Consider the following 27807-nt stretch of genomic DNA (forward strand, 5'->3'; position numbering starts at 1 on the left):
ATGGAAACTGTATTTTTTTTAAAATTGTGTGTAGCTGCAAGTCTGTCCAGTCACAGAAGCTCTCCTGGGTTTTATTTGTCTTGGTGGTTTCCCTCACGTGTCACCTTTGTGTAACATAATCTACATTTTAGTGATCACTCTGAAGGGATCTGAACTCTTAACACACCTTTTTAACCACAAAAAGGAATAACCTTCTCACAACATCCTGTTTAGTTTTGAACGTGTTTTTGTGAAGAGGACTTGTTAAATTCTTCGTCTCATCCTTGTAGTTGAAGCCATCCTTAAAAAACTTTTTTTCTGCTAATTTGAAACTAATTTCTGCAACTAGACCACCACACTGCTGAATGGGCAGAATGGGGCTAAGTTTTTTTAAAAATTCAACACCCCTAAGTCCAAGCAGAAGCAGTAAGTCCTGTGAAGGACCTGAGAGTTTTTGGTGCTGGTGTTTTTCCCAGGTTTATTTTCAACAGTAAACACGGATGCTCCAAGTCAGGCACATGGGAAGTGCAGCCAGCCTAAGGCCGGATAAGTGAGGAGGGGTCGCATCAAGAAGAGGATACATTAAAGTTTGCCAAACTGACCTTGCAGATCAAAAATCAAGTTTCCATACTGGAATAATCAAGGCCCGGGTTCGCTGCTGCCACTGTCCAACAGGGTGCCAGCGGAAAGGTTAGTGTGTACAAGAGACCAAGTGGAAGGGAAGTAAGAGTAGGAGCACCAGAGGTGGGTTCAAATGGTTACCATGGTGTGGAGAAATTTCTAAAGGAAAAGTATAAGAGTGTGTTGGACGTGAAGCAAGTGTTCAACAGGATGACAAACGTCATCAGTGTATATGCCTCACAAGAAGGCTGCAAAATAAATAAGCTTTCTGGAGTGAGTTAGATGACAGAGGAAGATATAGAGTACAGGGTGAGATGGAGACAATCTGCTGTGACGCCCCCTAATGGGAGCAGCAGGAGGAAGCATAGATGCTCCCTTTAAAACTTCAACCCGGGACATGGAAATCTGGGTGCTGCTTCACAACAGAAAAAGTGTGGCGTTGCTCTTCTTCTCCTGGAATATTAGTGTGTAAAAGTTTTACTGTGAGTCTGAGGTAAATTAACTTTGATATAAATTAACTGATAGCGCGCTTAGTTTCAGTGCGGGTTCCCGGTTCAAAACCCACCCCTGCCACACTTCTCCATGTAATGTGGCGTTGCTTCTGGAAGGGCATCCGGCATAAAACTCATGCCAATTCAACATGCAGTTCCACCTTGAATATGCTGTAGTGACCTCAAGTGAAAACAAGGGAGCAGCTGAAGGGTCTTACTACTCCAAATGTTAAACAAAATACATAGGACAGTTTAATTGAAAGGACTCAATTTCTTTTTAAGTTGATAAATCATCAGCACAGTATGAAGTTCATTTGTTTCCAACAATTCAAAACTTGCTTGAACAAATCATCTAGTGCTCAGGATCCAGACCACAGAACCTTCAACCGGATAATCTTCAAAACAAAATGGCACATGAAAGTATTGGGGGGGGAAAAAAAAAAAAAAAAAAAAAATCATTAAAAATACAAGTAAAACTGGGTGTAATAATAACAACAATAATAATTAAAAAAACAAGTTCATTTAATCGTAGTAAGACTGCTGGTGGCAGTGGACGATTTAAAACTATATACACAGCGCACAAAATCGACATCTTCAAATCACAAACTACACAAAACATTTGAACCTATGTGTGAGTCCGTGTGTCAGTCCCACGGGGCGGGACGAGGAGGCCATACTCTGATGTGTCATCATATTTAAATAAAACATGCAGTACAGACGGCGGGAGCTCCGTAGTGTCTGATGTCATAAAGTCTGCAGCAGGTTTTTGTGTTTTCAGTAAAAATCATACTGCTCCTGAGATTTTGGGGAGGAGAGATTTCCGTTTTAAAACCACTGTGGGCTTCATGTCCTGCAGCTGTCTCAGCATGGGCTCCGTCACACCGGCTGCAACTCCCTTCACCATGATTTTCACCTTGTTGAGAGACTTCAATTTTTGGCGGTTGCTGAACTTGACACAACTTTCTTTGGCGTGCTGATTTGAGGCCGGTTTTTTTGTTACTGGCGGCAGTTCTAGTTTCTTCACTAGAGAACTCTCCACTTTATTTGATTGTTCCAGAAACTGTAAGAAAGACATTTCGAACCCCATGGGCTTAAACGAGGCCAGGGGCGCACTCGGCTGACGCGGCTCCTGCGGCGGCAGAGCCGGAGACGCAGCCTCTGATTCATCGTCTTTAGTGTCATCGATGTCGATCTTGGTCCACCGCGACATTCTTCTACGTTTTACAGGTTTTTCAGCAGCTTTCCGTGGACGGCCTCGTTTGCGTTTTACAGTCACGGAGCTATCGGAACCAGGTTCAGAACTTTCGTCATTTGAAGGTTTGCCATCCAGTAACTCGGCGGGAATCGAAGGCGCTGGCCTCCTGCGGAGGATGGGCTTCGAGGAGGGTTCTTTATCACTTCCTTCCTGGTCATTGTCCGACAGCTCAGAAGCGTCGTCACTTTTGATGGTGCTGGATTTGACGTATTTACACAGTATGAAGCGTCTCCGCTGCTCTTTTAGGTAATCTTCGGGAACACCGTGCTCCATGTAATGCTTGATTATGCTCCGCTTTGTGCGTACAACCAAATCACAGTCCTTTATCATACACGGGTACTGAAACGCAAACTGCTTTGTGCACATCGCAGAAGCTTCTGTTTCAGATTTCAATGAACTAATCCAGCAGTTAGTCTTCTTCTCAACGACCCTCTTGGCGTCACGTCCTCTTCGTACCAACTTTTGATTGCTCTCGATGTTTTCCTTCCCGTTGCTCGTGGTCTTTATTTGGTAGCCCAAAGTCTTGGGGTTGGGTTTCACACGTCCTTCCATTTTTCGCCTTTTTGGACTTTTTGGTTTGTAGATTTTGCGGTGTTTTTTTATGGCATGCCTGAGGAGGTTGGACTTTGTGGAATAGGCGTGGTTGCAGCCTTCCTGTTCGCACTTATACACGCGATTTAAGATGGAAAGCTTTAGATCTTTATGTTCAGATTTCATGTGTTTCACATACTTCCAGAAACTGATGAATGTTTTTGTGCACTCCAGATAACCACACGCCAGCTTGCTGAAATTGACACCGGAGAACCAACTGCCGAGCTTTTTAAGTGTGAGCTCATGGAGCTGAAGGCAATGTTGCAACAGGCTACAAACATCTTGAAAAACTTGCGAACAGTCTTTGTGTTGGCACCTTAATTCTGAAACCGGAGGGGCGTTTCTTGCCAGGTCCTCATCATCTTGTTTCTTCGTGTCACTGGGTCCGTCTGTCTGGTCCTGCTCCTTATTCACCTCCAGTGCCAACAAAGCAGGCTGATGAACAGCTCTGTAATGGAGGATCAAATTGTGCTGGACGGTGAAGGCCGCCATGCAGCCTTGATGCACACAGCGATACGGTCTGTATGTGCTCGGGTCATTTCTCAAGTCAGATTTCTTCACTTTTTTCTTCTTGGGATATTCTAGAACTGGTTTAACCATTGTGGGTTTGTCTGGGGAATGAGACACATTGGGCAGAGCCGGCGCTGAGAGGGTCTGGATGAAGGGGACCGGCCCGCATGATAAATGAGCTCCCGTGTTTTGAGCACTGGTGTACTGTGGGATCATTTTGGACTTCTTCCTCTGTGGGCCGCTTGACCACGGCACAGCTCGGACTCCTGGTTTCACTGACGGACAGAGTGATGGAAACATCTGAGGGTTTACTGAAGGCAAAGTCTGGTTCTGTGTGGAAGCTGCTGGCAAAGACTGAATGACCGTGTTGGGCTGCAAATTGAAGTAACTTCTGGCCATGCTGGTACGGGCAATGAACTCAGCGGGCGTGCAGACGTCTTTTTCAGGTGGCGGGACTGAAGACGTGCTGTTCATCACTACTGAAGGGTTTGTGATTCTTGTTTGAGGAGTTGGAGCCTGACTGGTGTTAACAGATGGACTTTGAATCACACCCAAAGTGTCTGTTTTGGTTTGTTTGCGCTTCTTATCCAAAAGGGCAACTTCCTCAGTAGACAACTTGTGAACTGACCGGTAGTGAACACGAAGGTTTGCGTTACGGGTGAATGCCTTGATACATTTGACACACTTGAAAGGTGCATAGAGACCATACCTCTTTTTAATGATATTTATCATTTCAAGTGTGTAGCTGTGGCTTTTAGAGAGGTGTTTCCAGAACGACTCGCTCGATACGGTTCTAAACGGGCACCCTTTGGCTTCACAAACAAACGCCTTACTGGAAGTCGCTAACAAAGACGATCTCGGTAACCTGCACTTTGTGGCAGCGCCTGACACGGGTGGTAAGGTGATATCGTTTGGTTTCACAAACGGCGCCACACAATCCGGTACTTCTCTAACCAAATTGAGTCTTTCAAATGCATTTTGAACTTCTGTCATCCACTGCTGTTGGCTCGCAGAGAGCTGAGTAGGCTCAACATCTGCATCAGGTGCCATTATGACAGTTGGGTTACGTACCTCCTGTGAGGATGAGGCCTCTCTGAAATCAGTAAAGCTCGGTGTATTATGAAGACCTTCAGTTTCACCAGAAGACAAAGAGCAAACCCCTGCATTTTTGTGAATGTCTGCTAGACTAGCCAAATCAGTCTTTGCATCACCAGACATTTGATGTAGCCCAGAGTTTTTGGATGGACTACACACTGGGGCAAAAGGCATACTGCCATCAGAGTCAATGTTAAGCGAATGAAATAAGTTGTTTCTACGTTGAAAGTCACCAGACAATATCTGATCCCGTAGCCTCTTTTTGATTTCTTGTTCAGGGCCTCTTCGCTGGCTCTCGGACTGACTGACACTTTCTGTTGGACTGAGCCGAGTATTGGGCATCAGTGACTGCTTCACTGAGTTGGAATCTTTATCTGGCATCTGAATGTTGGACCCAGAGCAATACCCTTCCCCAAGGATTCCCACAGGCGACATGTGGTTTGTGGGAACATTAGCAGCAGATGCAGTGGACTGGTTTTCTGTAAGGATCTGACTAAGAAGTGGGTCAGAAAAGTCATTGGTGGCAAAAGAATCAACACTTGGCTGAGGGTAATGACCTGCACTGTACGAGGTGTTGCCAGGCTTTATTTGGACATTTTCAGTATGCTGTATGACCGAGTTTCCCGGCAAACGTTCACCAGTCCCAAAGGAACTGCACGCGGTTTGGAACAACTGCTGCTGAATATTTGATTGTACAAAAAGATCAGACATGTTGGATTCAGTCATGATTTGTTTAAGAATGTCGTCACTTGACTCCCCGTTCCCATATGATGGTAAATTAGCTGGGGGGTAATTAGGAATGGGGGGATCTTTCGAGACTACTGAACCACTTGTTACTGGCTGACAAGGTTTCGCCTGAAAAACCGCAGCCGGATTATAAGGTAATGGCGGCTGAAGGACGCCAACTGTCTGGTCTGAATTGAGCAGGTCGAGAAACGACGCCGGCAGCTCCGTGTTCAGCTCAGACTCTTCAAATGGTTTGCAGGATGATCGCTTAGACAAATGGCCTCCAAGAGATTTCGGACTATCAAACTGTCTGTAACACCTACAACAAACAAATTTGCCGTCTTTCACAATGGCCGGCCATTTTGTCCTTCTGTTTTTTCTGTTCCGCTTCATCTTTTCATCATTATCATTTTCAGAAAGCACAGCTTCAGCTGGAGGAGGACTGCTACTATTTTTGCACATATTATTTGACGGGGGGAAGTCTGACTGAGTCTTATTTGGGATAAATGTTTTTTCTTGTAGCCTTGGAGTGGAACCTGAACTGCTTTCGATCTGGGGTGCATAGAGAGGATGGAGACTTTTCGTTTGTTTTGAAACTTCTTTTGCCCTGTCCATGTATGAGAGCAGAACCGACTGAGCTCTTTTTTCCATTAGCGGAGGATGCAGGGACACAGCTGGTCTGTTTAATCTGGATCCCACTACTGAGCACGATGGGACTTCTGGCAGCAAAGCTCCAGTGGTAGAGTCCACTTGGGGGATCTTTTCCACATTAGATGAATAGACTTGTAAAGACCCGCAGCTTTGATTTTGTTCTTTTGCAGGGGCTAAGTTCCAGTTTTGGTTTTGGACAACCTGAGGTTGTGCCACCATTAATGGATTTGTGTCACCTCCCAACTGGGAAAGCACAATTGGATTTAAGACATTTTCCATCAACAGCTGAGCATTCTGGTTTGGGGTAGATGACTGGGATGGTAGGATGGGATAGTTTGCAGTAATATTTGCGTAGGGAGATGGCTGGATAACATTCTGCCTCTGAAATCTAGGAATTGGTACTCTATTAGCCTGTCGGTTCTCAGCTGAATTCACCACATCTGTGTTGTTTCCGACTAATGATGTCCTCAACGGTGAAGTGTAGGTCACCTTGACTTTAGCGCGAGTAACTTTCCATGACTCATAGAACTCCGGATGACTGGCTTTCATGTGCTTGGCAACACTTCGGTAGCAGCTGTAGTGCCGTTTACAGGTTTCAACTGCACAGTGATAGCGCTCCCTCTGGCCTGGAGGGGGACCGGTATTCGCAGAGGAGGTCACAGGATTCTCCGATCTGTTCACATTTAGCATCAAAGGAGTAACTGTTGGAGGAAGCAGTTGTGACATTGCCGCATCTACGGCGTTTTGTGCCAATGCAACCATTAAGCCGTTACTAGATGTGGCCTGTTGTCCGGACAACGGCAATTTGGAGTCAGTGTTGTTACTTAGTGATACATTATTTACTTTACTTGGGAATGTTTGCAGTTGGCCTTGTAAGTAATTAGTACTACATGAGTGTGATAATTCACCTAAATTTGCTTGATACTGAGGTACTGGTTGAATATGCTGGGCTGGTTTTAAATAGCTTAAAGGATGACCGCTGAAACCCAGTCTCGGTTTGGAAGGATCGGGGAAGTAGGACTTCACAGACTGAATAACGGTACTATCTACATTCGCTGACTGACTGACTGAAGGCGTTTGTTGTTCACATGTGACCCCCTGCTGTGTTGGGTTTTCAACAGCCATCTGTGACGATTTCAACAAACTCTCGATAGACTCTGCCAACATGCCACGATTTGCATAAGCTTCACTTTCACCAGTGCAGTTCTTTGACACTCCAAGGGTCTCCTGTTTAACTGGAATGTCAGTAGAAAGCATTTGTGCCACCAAAGATGGGCCTGAGTCTGTATTTTGGGACACCGGTCCTGAAGACGAGGATGATGCTTCTTCCTCAGCTTGATGGCTCTTCTCATGCAAATCCAGCTGAGCTTGAGAGTGGAAAACCTTCCCACAATCCACCCTTTGACATGTAAAGGTTTTGTAATGCTGCGCCTCGTGGTCATACAGTTTAAAGGCCTCGTTAAAAATCCTTCCACAATGAGGAAAGATGCACTTGGCCTTGAAAACGGCGTGTTCCCTCTTGTGGACAATGAGTTCGGTGTTGGACATAAAGCTTGCCTTGCAGTTCAGCTGGATGCAGATGTAGGGTTTGATGCCGCAGTGAACCTGCAGGTGATCGTTCAGATGATTGACACTGAGGAACTGACGGCGGCAGTACTGACAAACAACCTTTTTGTAGTGCATTTCAAGGAAACTTTTCGCTTCCTCATTGTCGCCGTGGGCTTTGATGTGTGCTATTAGGTTTTTAAAAAACTTGAAGTACTTTCTGCAGTTTCCAACGGGGCATATGTTTTCCTCAGACCCGGTGACTTTGGCCCTAATGCCGTGAGCAGAGATGTTGTTACGCCCCCGAGAAACAATGTTTACCTTTTTATAAAACTGATTTTCTGCCTTGGCCTTCAGTGCTAGAAAAAGCGGCGCTGCCGTTTTGGGGTTGGCCAGTTGCTTGCTTGTTTTCATTGCATTCAGTCTTTCTTTGCTGGACTGTTTAACATGCAATGCTACGTGAGGAAGCAACATCTCTTTTGAGGTAAAAGCGCCGGCACATATTGGGCAGCTGTACGCGCCGTCTATGAAATGAGTCTGAGCGTGACGTACAATCCTGTGACCGAGGAACTCTTTGTCACAGTGCAGGCAGTACTGCATGTATGCCTGCCAGTTTCTAAACCTGGTTGAAACAAAACCCTTTTGTCTCAGTTTCTTTATTTCTTTGTTTTTCTCCTTCTTGATGTTGGCTTCTTTCAGGTCACTGGTGGTTTCAAAATGTTCCAAGATGTCCTTATATCGTTCTGGACTGAAGAGGTCCTCCTCAGGGATATCAGGGTCCTCAGTATCATTCAGCAAGTCAATGGATGACACTATTGAAGCCTCCTCACCCATTAGTGCTAGACACTGACGCTTGAGGGTTTTCCAGTCCCAGAATTCCGGGTCAAAGGGCCACTGGGTTTTAAGAACCAGCAGCAGCTCACAGCGTAGTGAATTGGTAATAGGCATATTCTCCTCCTCCAGTTTTTGATCAGGTTCATTGTAAAGAGTCTCCACGGCATAGTAAGAGTCTACTGTGGGCTCCAGCAGGAACTCCGTCAGCTGGCAGGCCCGCTTCACTTCCAGGTCATTGGGAAGCAAACAGGTAATAGTTTTGCACATAGTGGCCTTGGTATTCCCATCGTTTGACTCCATCTGCAGAGCTCTGATGCACAGTTCAATGCACACTGGCAGCCCAATGCTGTCAATCTATGAAAGGAGAACAGGAAAAGAAGTTTAGATGGTTGAGATGGTCAACAAGCACTATATTTCCAAGTGCATCTGTCAAAAAAAAAAAAAAAAAAAAAAGTACTGTGAAGAGGTGAAATTTATTTTTTTTGAATGTTAATTTACTGTCTTAATGTATTTGTAAGTGCTTTAGGTTCTTGTTATCATATGCACACTATTAGCATACCAAACGGCAAATGTCAGCTCTACTCTGTTTCTCTGTGATCAAAGTTACACACACACACAGAGCTGCTGTAAACAGGTGCTTTTAATTTAATTCACTAATTAATTTTTAGAGAAGAGAAAGACTGAACTGTTAACATGTGCTGAGGCCAGAAACCTCAGCAGTAACACCAGTTAATTAGTAACATACGACTGAGGACGGATGCTGACTTCTGTGTTTACTCACAGGGTAAACAATCAGCAGCACACCAAGACCCAACATGACCAGACGACACATGAAACCGAAGATAGAGTGGAGCAGAAGGGACGTGGAAGTCTCTGGTTCGGACTCCATTTTAAGAATGCTTCCTCTAACATTTTAAAAATCAGACTGTAGCGAACCATCAGTTGCACAGCACACAGTCTCTCCAACCACAGCCACTGAACCAGTCCAGAGTTATTACAGGTGTCTTTGGAGCTTCCCTCACTCATTTCCATCATGCACAGTCAGTGTCTGAGGATCTGGTTTAGATGGATTAACCACACTGCATTTTACTCTAATTCTCAAATGTTATATTCAACCTGTGACTTGTCGGTAAATACACCACACTGATCCCCTCTGAATGTCTTGGAAGGTCAAGGCCAAACCATCTGTTTTTTGCCATTTACTGAAGAGCTACAACATGTCTGTGGTCAGAGTGCAAACGACTCTTCAAGATGAATCCTGGTCAGACTTATTCACACACAATCTGCAGAAGGACTCGCAGAAATGAACAAGTGGTGATCCAAGTGGATTATGGGAGCTCATCTGCGTGTGTCCAAACTGTGATGTTGCTGGGAACTGAAGTTCAGTCACCAGCATCCACAGAAGGACGCATTTCATGTTTGACGGGACTTTGAACATCACCCAAAGGAGTTGCAAACTGATGCATGCGAATTTTAGGCCCTAGGTGATTAAATGGTGCACCACAGTCCAAGTCGAGATCAAAAGACAGTCCTTTCTAGACATGTACATTCATTTTCTATCCCTGCTTATTCCTATTCAGGGTTACATGGGAGTCAAAGCCGACCAAGTCGTTATTGGGCAAGACGCCGCCAATCTATAACAGGGCCACATGAAATAAGATCAACTTTATTCATCCCGAGGGAAATTATTTCACCAGAGTACAGAAATGGTAAACTTTTTTTTTTTTTTTGCAATAAGTACAACAGATTTATGCAAAATGAGTGGAAGACATTTGCACAAGATGTTTGACAATATTGCACATAACTCTGAATAACTGATAAACATTATGTGTTTATCCTGCAGAAGGGGGAGGAGTTATACAGTCTGATTGCTATACAGTCTGATTGCCACAGGTAGGAAAGACCTCCTGTGGCATTCTGTGGTGCACCTCGGTGGCCTCATTCTGCAGCTGAAGGTGCTCTGACTGGATTTCAGTATGGCATGCAGGGGGTGGGACGGGCTGCCCAGGATGCTGAGCAGTTTCCTCAGCATCCCCCTCTCTGATGCCTCCGCCACAGACTCTAGTTCAACCCCCAGGACAGAGCCAGCTCTCCTCATGAGCTTGTTGAAATATATAGACAGAAAGACACATTCACAAGCCCACTCACCCCTCCAGTCAATTTATAAAGTGTCCAATTCACCTAAACTGTGTGTCTTTGGAAGTGGGAGGAAGCTGGAACACCTGAAGAGAACATATGCAAACGCCGGGAGAACACAAAAAGGACCAGGAGGGAAGCGATGCCAGGACTTTCTTGCTGTGAGGCAACAGTGCTAACCACTACAGCCTGGTTCACACGGCAAGATAATTAGGCCGATATCAGACCCGATCTTCCCCTTCCAACAATCTTAAGGATGCCCCAACAATCGTGATGACGCTAAAGATAATCTTATCAGATATTCCTGCCATGTGTGGTGTGTTAAGAGCGCTCCGATCTGCTCGGAAGGATGTTAGGAGCACTTCGATCGCAAATCTGGGATATTCAACATGTTGGATTGTCTTGGCACAATATCGCAGCGCGTGTTGTGTCCCCTGACCACAAACGAGCAGCCCTCAGAATGTGACGTGCAGCCAATCAGAAAGCAAGCTGATGGACGTATGGAGCAGAAAATAAAATCAATCCAGCTGTTCTGACTTACCAGGAAGTACGGTGGTCGCGCCGTCTCCACTCCTTTAAAGAACAACTTTTCTTTTTCTTTTGTTTTTTTTTCCCTCTGTTTTAAATAGTCCACAAATTATCTCCGTCTGTTTACTCTGAAGTCACGTTTAATCTTGGGAGATTTTGCGAGATTTCCTGTCTGACCTGGGAACGTTCATGTGTGAAATCTGTTCGTGTGTGGTGTGTTGACTTAACCGTGTGGCTGCACACCACACACTGTACGACCAACACTGCTAGATCTATGATTTATTTTATTTTATTTTTTTTATCTCCACGTGTGTGGTCTCTCAGTTTTTGGAAACCTACAAATAATTTTAAAATCCTGCCGTGTGAACCAGGCATAAGACACCATGAAGGAGGAAGAGGAAAAATATATAAAATGAATGCTTGATACAGTTATTAACACCCTTTGATGAATTTACATTAAATGACACTCTGACACCAGGTTTTCTTGACACAGGTCAGGGGATGATACATGAACATTTCCAAATCACTGTGCATGTCCTGGACTTCATTTACAATCATTAAGAAATACAAACAGCTTGGTACTATGAGGTAACTGTCTGAATGATGCAGTTCTCAAAAGAGGGACTGTGCAAGGGGTCTAGTGAGGGAAGCCACCAAGAGACCCAGGCAAGCTTGAAAGAATTATACTGGTAAACTGACTGCATTTATAAAGTGCTTTCCCATCTGCATCAGAAGCTCAAAGCGCTTTACAATTATGCCTCACATTCACACACTGATGTCCGGGTGCTGCCAAGCAAGGAACTCCCTACACATCGGGAGCAACTAGGGGATCACGGACTTTGCCCAACGGCCCTTAGCAATTTTTTTTCCCAGTCTGGCTGGATTTTGAACAGAGGATCCTCTGGTCTAAAGCCCAATGTTTAACCATCACCTCCCCAGTTATAGGTTTCTGTGGTTGGGAGTGGAGAAGCTACACAGTCCAAATGTTGCTTCACCAGTCACAGCTTCATGGTGGAGCAGCAAAAAGACGTTCATAAAAAAGAAAACATGAGGATTCATCTACAGTTTACCATAAGACAGGTGGAAGAATGACGCCTTGATGTGATCAGTTTTCTTGTAAAAACATCCTTCTTTTGGCCACTCCAACATGAGACAGCAGTGAGAAAGGACCGGGGGGGGGGGGCAATCATAATGATGATAACCCCTCCCTTATAAATCCAAACATTTCCACAGTAACTGCTTTAAACCACTAAATGACCATCTGTCATTCATTTGCTTCACACGGTCACAGCAGCCAGAGTGAACGGGTTACTGACCTCTGATTGGATGACCCTGATGAGGAAGAGGTTGTGGTAGACAGTTTTGGAAAGCAAAGACATCTGGCGGCACCTGCTAAGGAAGGCCTGTTCTGACGGTTCCAGCCGCTTCAGCAGCTTGCTCCAAAACAGAGTCAGCTCCCTGCAGCAAAGACACCAAACTCAAGTCAGCTCCAAATTACACACAGGCTGTGAGGTGATACAACAGCTTCATCAATAACACATGGGCCACGACAAGCAACATAATACAAATCACTGAAGGAGAGATACATCTGCAGAATTATAAGGGTAGCATTTCCCAATTCTGGGAAATGAGGTCATATTGTTCCAGAAAGTGCATCTATGAAAAACAATCATTTGTCATCATCATAATGTATTTTTTGTTAGGAGAAAATTTTTATATTATATTCTTCAATCCAGGGTGGGGTTGCAGGGCAACAGCTCCAGCAGGGGACCCCAGACTTCCCTTTCCTGGGCCACATAATCCACCTCTGACTGGGGGATCCCGAGGCATTCCCAGGCCAGTGTGGAGATATAATCTCTACACCTAGTCCTGGGTCTTCCCCAGGGTCTCCTCCCAGATGGATGTGCCTGGAACACCTCCCTAGAGAGGCGCACAGGAGACATCCTTACCAGATGCCTGAACCACCTCAGCTGGCTCCTTTCAAACTGAAGGAGCAGCGGCTCTACTCCGAGCTCCCCACGGATGACTGAGCTTCTAAGCCTATCTCTAAGGGTAAATTTCAGGTAATATATAAATTTTGTGTGAAGTTGGACATTTTCTTACCAGGCACAGTAAGTGTCGGCGTGGAGAAGCTGGCGAGACAGGAAGGCTGAGCACAAACTGAAAGCTGCTCTGTCGTCTCCATCCGACTCCAGGTTACAGATCATCTCCAACGCATCGCGGCAGTCCACCGTCGAAAGCTGAAACAATCAATGTTATGCACAACAGTAAGATCTGCACGTCACATCGAGTCGTTTGTGAAACACCTTAAATAGGCCGCCATGTCAAAGAGGACTTAATCATGTTTATACCGCTTATTAAACAAAAAAAAACAATACCTGCAGGAAGCAGTATTCTGTAACAGATTAGTAGAGTATTGTAACAGTAGAAGTACTACATGAAGAGTTAGCTGCTAGTCCTGGTAGGCCAAACTACCACCCCTAGCTACAGGTGACATTTTTACACTTTTCACTGAGCTCCACCCACCTCCTCCATCAGGTGATCCTGTTGTGAAGTAGCACACAGGCAGACGAGGTACATCTGCTTGAAAAGTCCTTGTCCCTGGAAGGCTGCAGACTCCAGGCAGGCCTTTGCCAGCAGTGCAGCCTTCTTCAGCTGTTCATCCTTCATCAGCTGCTTCACCCGCATCTCCAGCAGAACCATCCCCTCCAGACCCAAGAACTCCTCAACTGGAAACCAGGACACAGACGGCTCAATGCTGTCCACATTTTAAAGACATCCGTCCGTGGCAATGCAAGGCTCGATATCAGAAGATGTTGTTGACAGGACTTGAATGCAACTGGTCAATTTATTGTTGCGATCATTTCATTTCATTTGGGACCAGGAAGCAGAGTTGTAGTCTTACACACCTCTCTGCAGCTTCTCTCCCCCTGCCATCCCCTCATTACCCCATCCCCGTAGAGACGGTGCCTGCTCCCAGACCACCAATAACCAGAAAAAATCTATTTAAGCATAAAAATTCAAAAAGAAAAAATAATATAGCACCTTCAACTGCACCACAGACTAAAACAGTTAAATGTGGTCTATTAAACATTAGGTCTCTCTCTTCTAAGTCCCTGTTAGTAAATGATATAATAATTGATCAACATATTGATTTATTCTGCCTAACAGAAACCTGGTTACAGCAGGATAGCAGGATGAATATGTTAGTTTAAATGAGTCAACACCCCCGAGTCACACTAACTGCCAGAACGCTCGTAGCACGGGCCGAGGCAGAGGATTAGCAGCAATCTTCCATTCCAGCTTATTAATTAATCAAAAACCCAGACAGAGCTTTAATTCATTTGAAAGCTTGACTCTTAGTCTTGTCCATCCAAATTGGAAGTCCCAAAAACCAGTTTTATTTGTTATTATCTATCGTCCACCTGGTTGTTACTGTGAGTTTCTCTGTGAATTTTCAGACCTTTTGTCTGACTTAGTGCTTAGCTCAGATAAGATAATTATAGTGGGCGATTTTAACATCCACACAGATGCTGAGAATGACAGCCTCAACACTGCATTTAATCTATTATTAGACTCAAATGGCTTTGCTCAAAATGTAAATGAGTCCACCCACCACTTTAATCATATCTTAGATCTTGTTCTAACTTATGGTATGGAAATTGAAGACTTAACAGTATTCCCTGAAAACTCCCTTCTGTCTGATCATTTCTTAATAACATTTACATTTACTCTGATGGACTACCCAGCAGTGGGGAATAAGTTTCATTACACTAGAAGTCTTTCAGAAAGCGCTGTAACTAGGTTTAAGGATATGATTCCTTCTTTATGTTCTCTAATGCCATATACCAACACAGTGCAGAGTAGCTACCTAAACTCTGTAAGCGAGATAGAGTATCTCGTCAATAGTTTACATCCTCATTGAAGACAACTTTGGATGCTGTAGCTCCTCTGAAAAAGAGCTTTAAATCAGAAGTGCCTGACTCCGTAGTATAACTCACAAACTCGCAGCTTAAAGCAGATAACCCGTACGTTGGAGAGGAAATGGTGTCTCACTAATTTAGAAGATCTTCACTTAGCCTGGAAAAAGAGTCTGTTGCTCTATAAAAAAGCCCTCCGTAAAGCTAGGACATCTTACTACTCATCACTAATTGAAGAAAATAAGAACAACCCCAGGTTTCTTTTCAGCACTGTAGCCAGGCTGACAAAGAGTCAGAGCTCTATTGAGCCGAGTATTCCTTTAACTAGTAATGACTTCATGACTTTCTTTGCTAATAAAATTTGAACTATTAGAGAAAAAATTACTCATAACCATCCCAAAGACGTATCGTTATCTTTGGCTGCTTTCAGTGATGCCGGTATTTGGTTAGACTCTCTCTCCGATTGTTCTGTCTGAGTTACTTTCATTAGTTACTTCCTCCAAACCATCAACATGTCTATTAGACCCCATTCCTACCAGGCTGCTCAAGGAAGCCCTACCATTATTTAATGCTTCGATCTTAAATATGATCAATCTATCTTTATTAGTTGGCTATGTACCACAGGCTTTTAAGGTGGCAGTAATTAAACCATTACTTAAAAAGCCATCACTTGACCCAGCTATCTTAGCTAATTATAGGCCAATCTCCAACCTTCCTTTTCTCTCAAAAATTCTTGAAAGGGTAGTTGTAAAACAGCTAACTGATCATCTGCAGAGGAATGGTCTATTTGACGAGTTTCAGTCAGGTTTTAGAATTCATCATAGTACAGAAACAGCATTAGTGAAGATTACAAATGATCTTATGGCCTCAGACAGTGGACTCATCTCTGTGCTTGTCCTGTTAGACCTCAGTGCTGCTTTTGATACTGTTGACCATAAAATTTTATTACAGAGATTAGAGCATGCCATAGGTATTAAAGGCGCTGCGCTGGTTTGAATCATATTTATCTAATAGATTACAATTTGTTCATGTAAATGGGGAATCTTCTTCACTGACTAAGGTTAATTATGGAGTTCCACAAGGTTCTGTGCTAGGACCAATTTTATTCACTTTAAACATGCTTCCCTTAGGCAGTATTATTAGACAGCATTGCTTAAATTTTCATTGTTACGCAGATGATACCCAGCTTTATCTATCCATGAAGCCAGAGGACACACACCAATTAGCTAAACTGCAGGATTGTCTTACAGACAAAGATATGGATGACCTCTAATTTCCTGCTTTTAAACTTAGATAAAACTGAAGTTATTGTACTTGGCCCCACAAATCTTAGAAACATGGTGTCTAACCAGATCCTTACTCTGGATGGCATTACCCTGACCTCTAGTAATACTGTGAGAAATCTTGGAGTCATTTTTGATCAGGATATGTCATTCAATGCGCATATTAAACAAATATGTAGGACTGCTTTTTTGCATTTACGCAATATCTCTAAAATTATCAATCAATTTTATTTATATAGCGCCAAATCACAACAAACAGTTGCCCCAAGGCGCTTCATATTGTAAGGCAAGGCCATACAATAATTACGTAAAAACCCCAACGGTCAAAATGACCCCCTGTGAGCAAGCACTTGGCGACAGTGGGAAGGAAAAACTCCCTTTTAACAGGAAGAAACCTCCAGCAAAACCAGGCTCAGGGAGGGGCAGTCTTCTGCTGGGACTGGTTGGGGCTGAGGGAGAGAACCAGGAAAAAGACATGCTGTGGAGGGGAGCAGAGATCAATCACTAATGATTAAATGCAGAGTGGTGCATACAGAGCAAAAAGAGAAAGAAACACTCAGTGCATCATGGGAACCCCCCAGCAGTCTAAGTCTATAGCAGCATAACTAAGGGATGGTTCAGGGTCACCTGATCCAGCCCTAACTATAAGCTTTAGCAAAAAGGAAAGTTTTAAGCCTAATCTTAAAAGTAGAGAGGGTGTCTGTCTCCCTGATCTGAATTGGGAGCTGGTTCCACAGGAGAGGAGCCTGAAAGCTGAAGGCTCTGCCTCCCATTCTACTCTTACAAACCCTAGGAACTACAAGTAAGCCTGCAGTCTGAGAGCGAAGCACTCTATTGGGGTGATATGGTACTACGAGGTCCCTAAGATAAGATGGGACCTGATTATTCAAAACCTTATAAGTAAGAAGAAGAAATTTAAATTCTATTCTAGAATTAACAGGAAGCCAATGAAGAGAGGCCAATATGGGTGAGATATGCTCTCTTTTAGAACAACTTTTTTTAATTGCTTTTTTAATATGCTCTCTCCTTCTAGTCCCCGTTAGTACTCTAGCTGCAGCATTTTGAATTAACTGAAGGCTTTTCAGGGAACTTTTAGGACAACCTGATAATAATGAATTACAATAGTCCAGCCTAGAGGAAATAAATGCATGAATTAGTTTTTCAGCGTCACTCTGAGACAAGACCTTTCTAATTTGACCGCTAGTAATACTGTGAGAAATCTTGGAGTCATTTTTGATCAGGATATGTCATTCAAAGCGCATATTAAACAAATATGTAGGACTGCTTTTTTGCATTTACGCAATATCTCTAAAATCAGAAAGGTCTTGTCTCAGAGTGATGCTGAAAAACTAATTCATGCATTTATTTCCTCTAGGCTGGACTATTGTAATTCATTATTATCAGGTTGTCCTAAACGTTCCCTGAAAAGCCTTCAGTTAATTCAAAATGCTGCAGCTAGAGTACTGACGGGGACTAGAAGGAGAGAGCATATCTCACCCATATTGGCCTCTCTTCATTGGCTTCCTGTTAATTCTAGAATAGAATTTAAAATTCTTCTTCTTACTTATAAGGTTTTGAATAATCAGGTCCCATCTTATCTTAGGGATCTCATAGTACCATATCACCCCAATAGAGCGCTTCGCTCTCAGACTGCAGGCTTACTTGTAGTTCCTAGGGTTTGTAAGAGTAGAATGGGAGGCAGAGCCTTCAGCTTTCAGGCTCCTCTCCTGTGGAACCAGCTCCCAATTCAGATCAGGGAGACAGACACCCTCTTTACTTTTAAGATTAGGCTTAAAACTTTCCTTTTTGCTAAAGCTTATAGTTAGGGCTGGATCAGGTGACCCTGAACCATCCCTTAGTTATGCTGCTATAGACTTAGACTGCTGGGGGGTTCCCATGATGCACTGAGTGTTTCTTTCTCTTTTTGCTCTGTATGCACCACTCTGCATTTAATCATTAGTGATTGATCTCTGCTCTCTTCCACAGCATGTCTTTTTCCCGATTCTCTCCCCTCAGCCCCAACCAGTCCCAGCAGAAGACTGCCCCTCCCTGAGCCTGGTTCTGCTGGAGGTTTCTTCCTGTTAAAAGGGAGTTTTTCCTTCCCACTGTCACCAAGTGCTTGCTCACAGGGGGTCGTTTTGACCGTTGGGGTTTTTCTGTAATTATTGTATGGCTTTTGCCTTACAATATAAAGCGCCTTGGGGCAACTGTTTGTTGTGATTTGGCGCTATATAAATAAAATTGATTGATTGATTTCCTCTGCTAAGAGACATTTTCAGCCAACTTCTTCTGTTAGCAACACATCACAAACAATACCTGAAGAGATTTTACTGAAATCTGAGGCCTAAAGAGGCGCTCACTTTGTATTTTATTGAAAGCAATTAAAAAAATTTCTAAAGAATATTTCTGTAATGTCTCCCTTTGATTTTCACGCTACAACGCCAAGTAGATTGCAGCTAACAGTGGAGGGCGCTGCCCCGGAGGAGGATATCTGGGTGTTCTTAAATCAACAGTATCCCAGACAGATGAAGCTATGTGGATGAGTGGTGAAACATTTCCCAGCTAAAGAAGTCCAGAAAGCATCAGAGTCACATCTTCAATGCTGCCATGACACTGAATTGTGCCTTTACTTAAATGTTACTTTGTCACGATCCAGCAGAAAACTAAAGGAGCCACGATCCTTCGTTCTTCACAGATCTAATAAAAGGCGTAGCACCACACTCACTACTGATCACAAAGACGATTTATTTAATTGCACATGCTGACATCACAATTACAACTGTGATGTCATTAAATGTGCACATTAAACACCAGGTTGGCTCCATGGTTCCTTCATCAGTCAACAAAAGTCAAAACTTAACTGCCACTTGGGATCATTTAAACCATATATAATGTGACACACAGCTGTCAGACTCACCTTGTTGTGTCTGCAGGTTCTCACCGGTCAGAAGGCTTTGCAGGACACTGTTGGTCCAAACACCCATGTGCTGGCTCAAAGCAGAGAGCAGTGACAGCTGAGTGATGCTGTTCTCACGCAGCACGCTGTGGGAAAACTAGAAACAACAGTTCACAACTCAGCCACCTCACTAGCAGGATTTTGGTCTCCGGTCATGTTTCAGCGAAAAACCACTTCAAGAAAGTATTGTTAGTTCAATTATTTTCAGCAGTTTTAAGAAGCCCATATAGATTGGTTCATAAGTCTTAAGACATCAACAATGGTGACTTCTATCTGCTACTCCCATTAGGGGGCGCCACAGCAGACCAATTGTCTCCATCTCACCCTGTCCTCTGTCTTCCTCTGTCTCTCCAACCATCTGTATGTCCGCCCTCAGCACATCCATAAACCCCCTCTTTGTCCTCACTCTTCTCCTCCTGCCTGGTGGCTCCACCCTCAGCATCCTTCTCACTATATACCCTGGGTGCCTCCTCTGCACATGTCCAAACCGTCTCAGTCTCACCTCTGACCTTGTCTCCAAACCGTCCCACCCGAGCTGTCCCTCTGATATGTTCATTCCTAATCCTGTCCATTCTTGTCACTCCCAAAGAAAACTAAACCATCTTAAGCTCCGCCTTCTGTCTTTTTGTTTGTGCCACTGTCTCTAAGATGTCCAACATAGCCGGTCTCACTACTGTCTTGTAGACATTCTCCTTCACTCTGCCACAAATCACTCCTGCCACCTTTCTCCACCCTGCCTGCACTCTCTTCGTCTCTCTGCTAGGGCTGCACAATATATCATTTAAATATGGCTTTGCGATGTGCACATGTGTGACTGTTACACTCCAGCGAATTGCGACGTGGCATAATTAAATTAAGCATGTATGTTTCCATTACCCAGTGATAAGAGTAAGCATCCATTTTCGTTTTTTATGACTAACCAACCGAAGACATTAATTTTGTATCTAATGATACATTTTCAGCATCTCCTGGAAGAAAAAAAAAATCTCAAAAGAACTGTATATTTAAATAATCCTAGATTCAACCTGTCATTTGAACTGTCAATGATAATGCTGAAATAACAGAATATGACGTGGAAGTAGAACCTGGAATGATTTTCCTTTTAATTGTAAACCAAATTATGCATTAACTCAGAACAATTACACTACATGAAATTCATGAAGACTGAAAAGACTTAAAGCATTTCAAAAACCGCAGCTAAAGACTGTAAAATATTCTGAAAATCAGGGTAAAATGTCAATAACATACTTTATACTAAATAAGCCACTTATATTGTGTAAATTCCTGTAAATCCATTCAAAGCCACAATGTCTTTTTTCCCCATGAAAGAAAGGCTAGATTAATAAAAAAAAAAGTCACTTATATTCTTGCCTGAAATCTGTTTGAACAGCACAATGTTTATTTTCCAGCAACAGAAAGATTCTTATTCTGCTTAACATCCTGGTGACACAAGATGCAGTGCACTTTTCCCGGTTCTTTTATCTTTCAGGTGTGTTCATGGAGATATTCATTGGCAACTTTAAATTCAAGCCAGCACCAATTCCACGGATTCTTGATTCCATAGCCAACTTTTTGAGATCGTCTTTCTCGCCGTCCTTCCTCTGTATGTCGTTCCGTAACAGAGACATACCACAAAATTCTTCTTTTAAAAACCTAATAGCTTTAAAAGGTATGCGATGCCCACACACTACTTTTAGCTGAAGAACAGCATCTTTAATTAGACACAACAGAAGCAGCACATGCAGCAGACACGGAACAACACAGACAAAAGCCTTCCTGTAGCAACCAGCCAGTCCTGCTTTACGACAACTGTTGTAACAGCAATGCTTTGAGACAGGCATTTTACGCAACTTGTACGATGTAGTAAAAAAATAACCCATCACGACAGCCATTTTCCTAACTTAGTGACAATCATGATTACAGACCATCAGCAGAGTACAACACTAACCCCTCCATGATGAAATCTGCAGAATTCTGTGGATTTTTCACAGCCCTGACCACCTCTACCCTTTGTAACCACATTATCCCACTGGGATCCCTCTCATTCACAATCCTCCTCAGTCTTGCTTTACGTTCCTATTGGTACAGGTCAGGCTGTGTATACTAACCCTAACAAGTGGTGGATGACATTCTTATACAAGACAAGACTGACAATTATTTTCAAAGTCTTGATTATGTCACTAATAACAAAATTCAGTCCAGCATAATTAATGTTTCACTAGCCAAGTGTTTCATGGGATGATAACAGTAATAATAAGCAATAAAGATAAAACTAATGTAAAAATCCAATACTTACTTGGACACATGACTTGAATTCATTCCATAGTTCCTCTGGAACATTTTCCTTCAGTGAGAGTAAAAGTTCCACAAAACTCCTAAGTGATAAAAAGAAGCACCTTTATAAAGAGCAACAACCATCAACACCAGCATTTCCTCACTTCAAGCACACAAAGCATCACCTCTTACAGTTACACTTAATAATTCATGTTAGAGCATCAGTTAGAAACAAACTGAACGACTTTGCTTTCAACACTTAAATATTGGGACAGACTGAATCAACGCCTGCATAAAGCCTCCAGCAGTCCAACAGCACATACAGCGACAGACGTTCCACCACCAGGGGGACGTTTTCACACTGCAGGGACAGGTAAGGAGAGGCCTGGGCGTAACTCTGCAGAGCCACAGTGTACACTTCCACCAGCGCCAGAGGCTCCTCGTCAACCTTCCAACGCCCCGCATACTCCACCAACGTCTGCAATGAGGAGACAAAAGTGTTTCACTCACAAGACAACTTACAGCTACAGTCTCTCGGAAAAACAAAATGTCACGTGACAGTAGGTTCCATCACAGTCATTTAAGGCTTCACAATCGAGTGAAGGAGCAGTGGGAGACAGTGTGTTGGGCGTCAGCTGATACCGCTTTTTCATGGCCGATACTGATTATTGCTAATGTAGGAAGCCACTAACCCATATCTGAAAGATATTTGCCTTCAGCAAGAGTGTCAACATCTGTGAAAATTTACACAAGTAAAATGACAAAATGTATCTATATACTCGTATAAAGGCTTCTGTACATATTAACAATTTTTTTTTCATTGTAATTTTAAGGTTGCTGAATTTTTAAGTACCATAACTGTACTAAAGGTGTGCAAAAAAAGAAGCAAAATACCTTTCTTTAGAAAAGATTTGCCTTTGCTAGCAGTCATTTGATTTTTTTTTTCAGTGCCCTACTCTTATTGTTAAGGCCAGGGATGAGAATAGGCAAAAAAAACAAAAAAAACAACAACAACAACTTTGAAAATCAGCGGGGGTCAGGGGCCACTGTAGGCCCCCAGTGGGGTCCAGGGGCCTCACCCGTGATGGAGGCCCACAGGTTTTGAGCATTTCAGGGCCACTAGAGAGACCTAATTGCATGAATTTCCATTTTATATTTTTTGTGTTGGGGTTTGTGGAAACCTGACTGTAATAAAAAAATCTGTCTATGTAGACCTTCTTTCAGTGGTATCTGCCTCGTGCTATAACATATGTACTTATTATAAATTCCTCAGCATTGGACAGATATCACTGAACATACCAAAATTATTCTTCAAGTGTCTTTCCTTAACCTGCGATGAGCTCTGAAATATACTGGAACTTCATGCAAATATGTGTAAAATCATTTTAAAGTACCAAAGAAGAATGAAAGTTTATTTGTGGTATAAAACAGTGACTGTCTTAATATTTACCTGTAAAATATATGCTTACAAATTATTGTCTCATAATAAATTCCTAAAGGCACATACAGCATAGTATCATTAAAAAAGCACACATCCTGAGCACCAGCTGTACCGCAGTCTATGAAAGTCACCAAAATAAAAAATAAACTTGATACAGGACAATTTCAGCAGGCAGGCAAAATATGAGCCTTTCATTGGATTCAGGTGTGTTGGAGCAGGGAGACACCTAAGAGTGTCAGAAAGGCACATCTCAAGGACTGAACTTAGGCACCCCTGCTCTAGGGGTTGGTAAGGTTAGACCTTACTCACGTGAAGCACCTTAAGGCAACTTTGTTTAAATTTAAATTACTTGAAATTGAATTGAAGCAATTTGTCATGATGCAGCAAAAACACTCCACTATTTTTGATGTTACCAGTATCTGTGATGAAGAAGAAGAAGAAGAAAAAAAAAAAAAAACTCTGAAGCCATGCTGCTATCCCAAAATAAAGAGGAACTCCCCCGATATATATTTGACAGATATATGCGTAAATACAGCAGTACACTGAACAGGACATTCCCGATCATAAAAGCAGCGCAGTCAAAGCAAACATAAAAATACTACAGTAATAAAATGCAGCAGCCAATCACATCTACTGCACACAGCTAAGCTAGTACAAAGTCATTTGATGATGTCATGTAGCCTACTGATTGTGCACTCTTGGGTGTCGTTTTAAATTAGCGCTGTTAACATTTATTTTTACAAACCCACCAAACAGACATTCACACCTGCCCAACCTGGCAACACTGTAAATAAAATTCAATACTGCCCAACTGAGCAGGATACTGCCCAATCTGGCAACACTGTGGAAAAACTCCCCTGAGAGGAATAACGCAATATCCTGGTTCTCAGGGAAGTTGTTCCAAACCCTAACCCAACTGATGCTTACAATCACGACTTTCTTCATTCTTTTCCCCCCCTCTGCCATTTTTTGTGCTCTCAAAGAAGCCATTATTATTCTGATATATAGAATAACATATGGGCACTACCGGCTAGCTATGCCCTCATGAGGACATGCATGACTTGGCTGAGTAGTGTTGAGTCTAAGATGCCAACATCCACATTAATGGATATTTGTCTGCATTTTTCATCAGCGTTAATTAATAAATTATTTCTGGCCTGTCAGGCCGTCTCTCTGGATGTTACAGAGACCAGAGGCCAGCTGTAATGTGCATGATGTGATCTTCTGAATCAGCGGCAAGAATAATTTGGCAGAAAAGATGTGAAACAGATAGAACAAAATAGACTGAACATTTTTTCCTGCCTGTTTTTCTCACTAATGATTTTTTTAATTAAGTAATCAGACAAATTTACTTCTTTTATCTTTTTTCTAATAAAGTAAACTGAAGCAATGTGTCACCTTTCAGATGGCGTTTACCAACAAGTGTTACAGCAAACAACCTGCAGGAAGAGAAGCACCCACAGCACCATCCTTTGAGTAAATAAACAGAATTTCCAATCACCAACACAGAAAAATTGAAGAATTCCAATTTATTACTGACAGAAGGATTTTGATTAAATCTATTACACACATGCAAGAAGCAATAATCAGGGTTACAAAAACACCCTCAACTGTGCGTATATACGAGGTCTGTCAATAAAGTATAGGTCCTTTTTATTTTTTTCAAAAATTATATGGATTTCATTAATATGTTTTTACGTCAGACATGCTTGAAACCTTGTGCACATGCGTGAGTTTTTCCACACCTGTCGGTGACGTCATTCGCCTGTGAGCACTCCTTGTGGGAGGTGTGGTCCAGCCCCCTTGTCGGAATTCCTTTGTCTGAGAAGTTGCTGAGAGACTGGCGCTTTGTTTGATCAAAATTTTTTCAAAACCTGTGAGACACATCGAAGTGGACATGGTTTGAAAAATTCAGCTGGTTTTCGGTGAAAATTTTAACGGCTGATGAGAGATTTTGAGGTGATACTGTCGCTTTAAGGACTTCCCACGCAGTGGGACGTCGCGCAGCGCTCTCAGGCGCCGTCGTCAGCCTGTTTCAAGCTGAAAACCTCCACATTTCAGGCTCTATTGATCCAGGACGTCGTGAGAGAACAGAGAAGTTTCAGAAGAAGTCGGTTTCAGCATTTTATCCGGATATTCCACTGTTAAAGGAGATTTTTTTAATGAAAGACGTGCGAACGGAACGCAGCCTCTGCGACGCTCCGCCACAGGAAAAACACCTCTGTTGGAAGCCTTAAGGACAAGTTGGAACATGCCCTGCTATTAAACAATTTCTCAGATACTCACTCCACTGAAAGCCATCAAAAGCCGCCTGGATTTTACAAATGGTTATCAACACGGAGGTGTTTTTCCTGTGGCGGAGCGTCGCAGCGGCTGCGAGCCGACGCTGCAATCCGTCCGCACGTCTTTCATTAAAAAAAATCTCCTTTAACAGTGGAATATCTGGATAAAATGCTGAAACCAACTTCTTCTGAAACGTCTCTGTTCTCTCACGACGTCCTGGGTCAACACAGCCTGAAATGTGGAGGTTTTCAACTTGAAACAGGCTGACGAAGGCGCCTGGGAGCGCTGCGCGACGTCCCGCTCTGTGGGAAGTCCTTAAAGCGACAGTATCACCTCAAAATCTCTCATCAGCCGTTAAAATTTTCACCAAAAACCAGCTGAATTTTTCGAACCGTGTCCACTTCGATGTGCCTCACAGGTTTAGAAAAAATTTTGATCAAACAAAGCGCCAGTCTCTCAGCAACTTCTCAGACAAAGGAATTCCGACGAGGGGGCTGGACCACACCTCCCACAAGGCGTGCTCACAGGCGAATGACGTCACCGACAGGCGTGGAAAAATTCACGCATGTGCACGAGGGTTCAAGCATGTCTGATGTAAAAACATGAATGAAATCCATATAGTTTTTGAAAAAAATAAAAAGGACCTATACTTTATTGACAGACCTCGTATGCTCCAACACTCATTTTTCACATTCTAAAAGGCCGCACTGCACATGAAAATACCATCCACAATCCTGAACTCCAAGTGTAATAACTCCCCAAATTCAATACAGCGCTTACAAAATTTAGATTGTTTATCATCACTGCATCTTGTTCTTACTGGCAGTGTCTAACAGCAGTGCAACATTAGAAGCTCTGCTGCTGCCCACATCGGTGCAGTCAGAGCTTTCAACAGAAGGCGGCAGGAGTCAGAATCAAACACAGGAAAGATTTTTTATGGCGTGAAAGTCTCCGCTCTAAACAGCTGAATAAGAACACAGATACGCGGCAATAAACATAATTATTATGTGGCTGTGATGCTACGAGTGCTCTGACTGATTTCTGGTCTGATGTTTTCCCATATCAGACCAGTTACCATGACAATCTGTCCGTAACACGTATCACATTCATTACAAAGCAGAAAGCTAAAAACACGATTAGAAAAACCAAGTTGGACATGAACGTTCTCCATAAATATCTAAACTACAGTGGAAAAAACACAGATTGAAAGCTTACCAGCTAACAACAGGACCATCTGTTAGCAAGTTCTTCATGGAGGTGCAGCGAACGGGTCTGACTACGAGTTGTCAGCAGCTTTAATCCTTTATGACTGGGTTTGATCTCCAGTCTTGTCGTAATGTGGTTTCTCGTGTGTAATCTTCAAAAATATTTTGGCTTAGCTTGACACAACTGATATAGTGTGGGTCTTGTCCAGCTCTCCACCCCACCCTCACCCCCCCACCATTCAGCCATCCTGTGTCCGGTGTCACCGACCGAACTTGATCCACCCTGGATCAAGGGGACCAAAATTGATCCACCCTGCCTTCACTGCGCAGGCGTCTGAGTCTGACTCTTCACACCCAAAGCGATCAAAGGGAATAATGTGATAACCATCAGATGACAAAGTAAAATCTCTTAAATCATTCTAAAGTCAGTTTTAAGCAGAAACTAGGCCGTTTAATGCAGAAACGAGGCGATAACATGTCCATCAGATCCACCTCCAGCACCTACTTGATGTCTTTCCTGTAGCTGCCAGTGGTGCACAAACCAGAGAAGTGTTGGACTAGAACTTTTTGCACAGCACGCGCGCACGCACGCACAAATCGATTACAGCCAAGATAATCTAAATACACATTTTTTAAACACAGATGAATAGAATTAAATGTAAGATTAAGATATACATTTCATTATCACTGTTATCAGACTGTAAAAAAAACATTCGGAGGTGGCACGTGCGCACAGACCACGAGCACGCTCATTGTTACGCGCACGCGCAGAGTTAAACACACAGGAATAGCTACGAGCAAATACAACGTAATTAAACATTAATTACGAGTCTCAACAGCACGCACATTAGTCTATTCACTCTAATATTCACTAAACAACAGTTTACGTAAATCAACTTTCAGGTTAACCACTGAGTTTATGCAGAATAACGGGATAAAGGAGGCTAAAACTTAGCTAACAGCTATGCCAACCACAGTCACACGAAATACGATCTTAACTAACTTTTAACTCTTCCACAGTCGCCGCGCAGTATTACTTTTAATGCGTCAAACACAACAGCATCCCCCAGGCAAACACTTCGGTGCGGAAATCAGACGTTTGTCCGGATTATCCCGCAGCTTTGTGCATGCTAGTTGCTAACAGCTAACAGGCATCTTAAAGTGGGAGGGAAACACACTGACCGTGCAGAACTCCTGACAGAACTCAGCCGACGCCTGGACCGGATGATCTCCGGTCTCTCCAACAACGACCCTCTGCAGCTCCTGCAGCCGAACTCGGAGCTCTCCGATCGCTGCACTGACGCCGTTCTCGGGACTCCGGTCCAGCTCGGCCTCTTCGTCCGCCATCTTCACTCCCAGCTCCAGCGCGTAGCCAGGGCACGCCTCTTCTTCGTCGACTTTTAATGGCTGTTAGCAAATCACAGTAAAAGTTCAACACCGTCACCTATGTGAATGGAGTCATAATATTTTCAATTCTTTTTAA

General features: G+C 43.2%; 1 protein-coding gene across 1 annotated transcript; it reads right to left on the reverse strand.

Annotated features, from left to right (window-relative positions):
- Nucleotides 1-1330: 1330 nt before the first annotated feature.
- On the reverse strand, nucleotides 1331-27750 carry znf292b (zinc finger protein 292b). Its single transcript, XM_034161667.1, has 8 exons — nucleotides 27507-27750; nucleotides 21719-21873; nucleotides 21418-21496; nucleotides 19083-19218; nucleotides 13489-13691; nucleotides 13066-13202; nucleotides 12279-12420; nucleotides 1331-8652 (listed from the first exon to the last, which is right to left on the reverse strand). The coding sequence occupies exons 1-8, from the start codon at nucleotides 27669-27671 to the stop codon at nucleotides 1876-1878; spliced, it is 7794 nt and encodes a 2597-aa protein (XP_034017558.1). The 5' UTR covers nucleotides 27672-27750; the 3' UTR covers nucleotides 1331-1875.
- Between the last annotated feature and the right edge of the window lie 57 nt (nucleotides 27751-27807).

This window comes from Thalassophryne amazonica, chromosome 21, assembly GCF_902500255.1.
Source record: "Thalassophryne amazonica chromosome 21, fThaAma1.1, whole genome shotgun sequence".
In the NCBI taxonomy this organism is placed as follows: Eukaryota; Metazoa; Chordata; class Actinopteri; order Batrachoidiformes; family Batrachoididae; genus Thalassophryne; species Thalassophryne amazonica.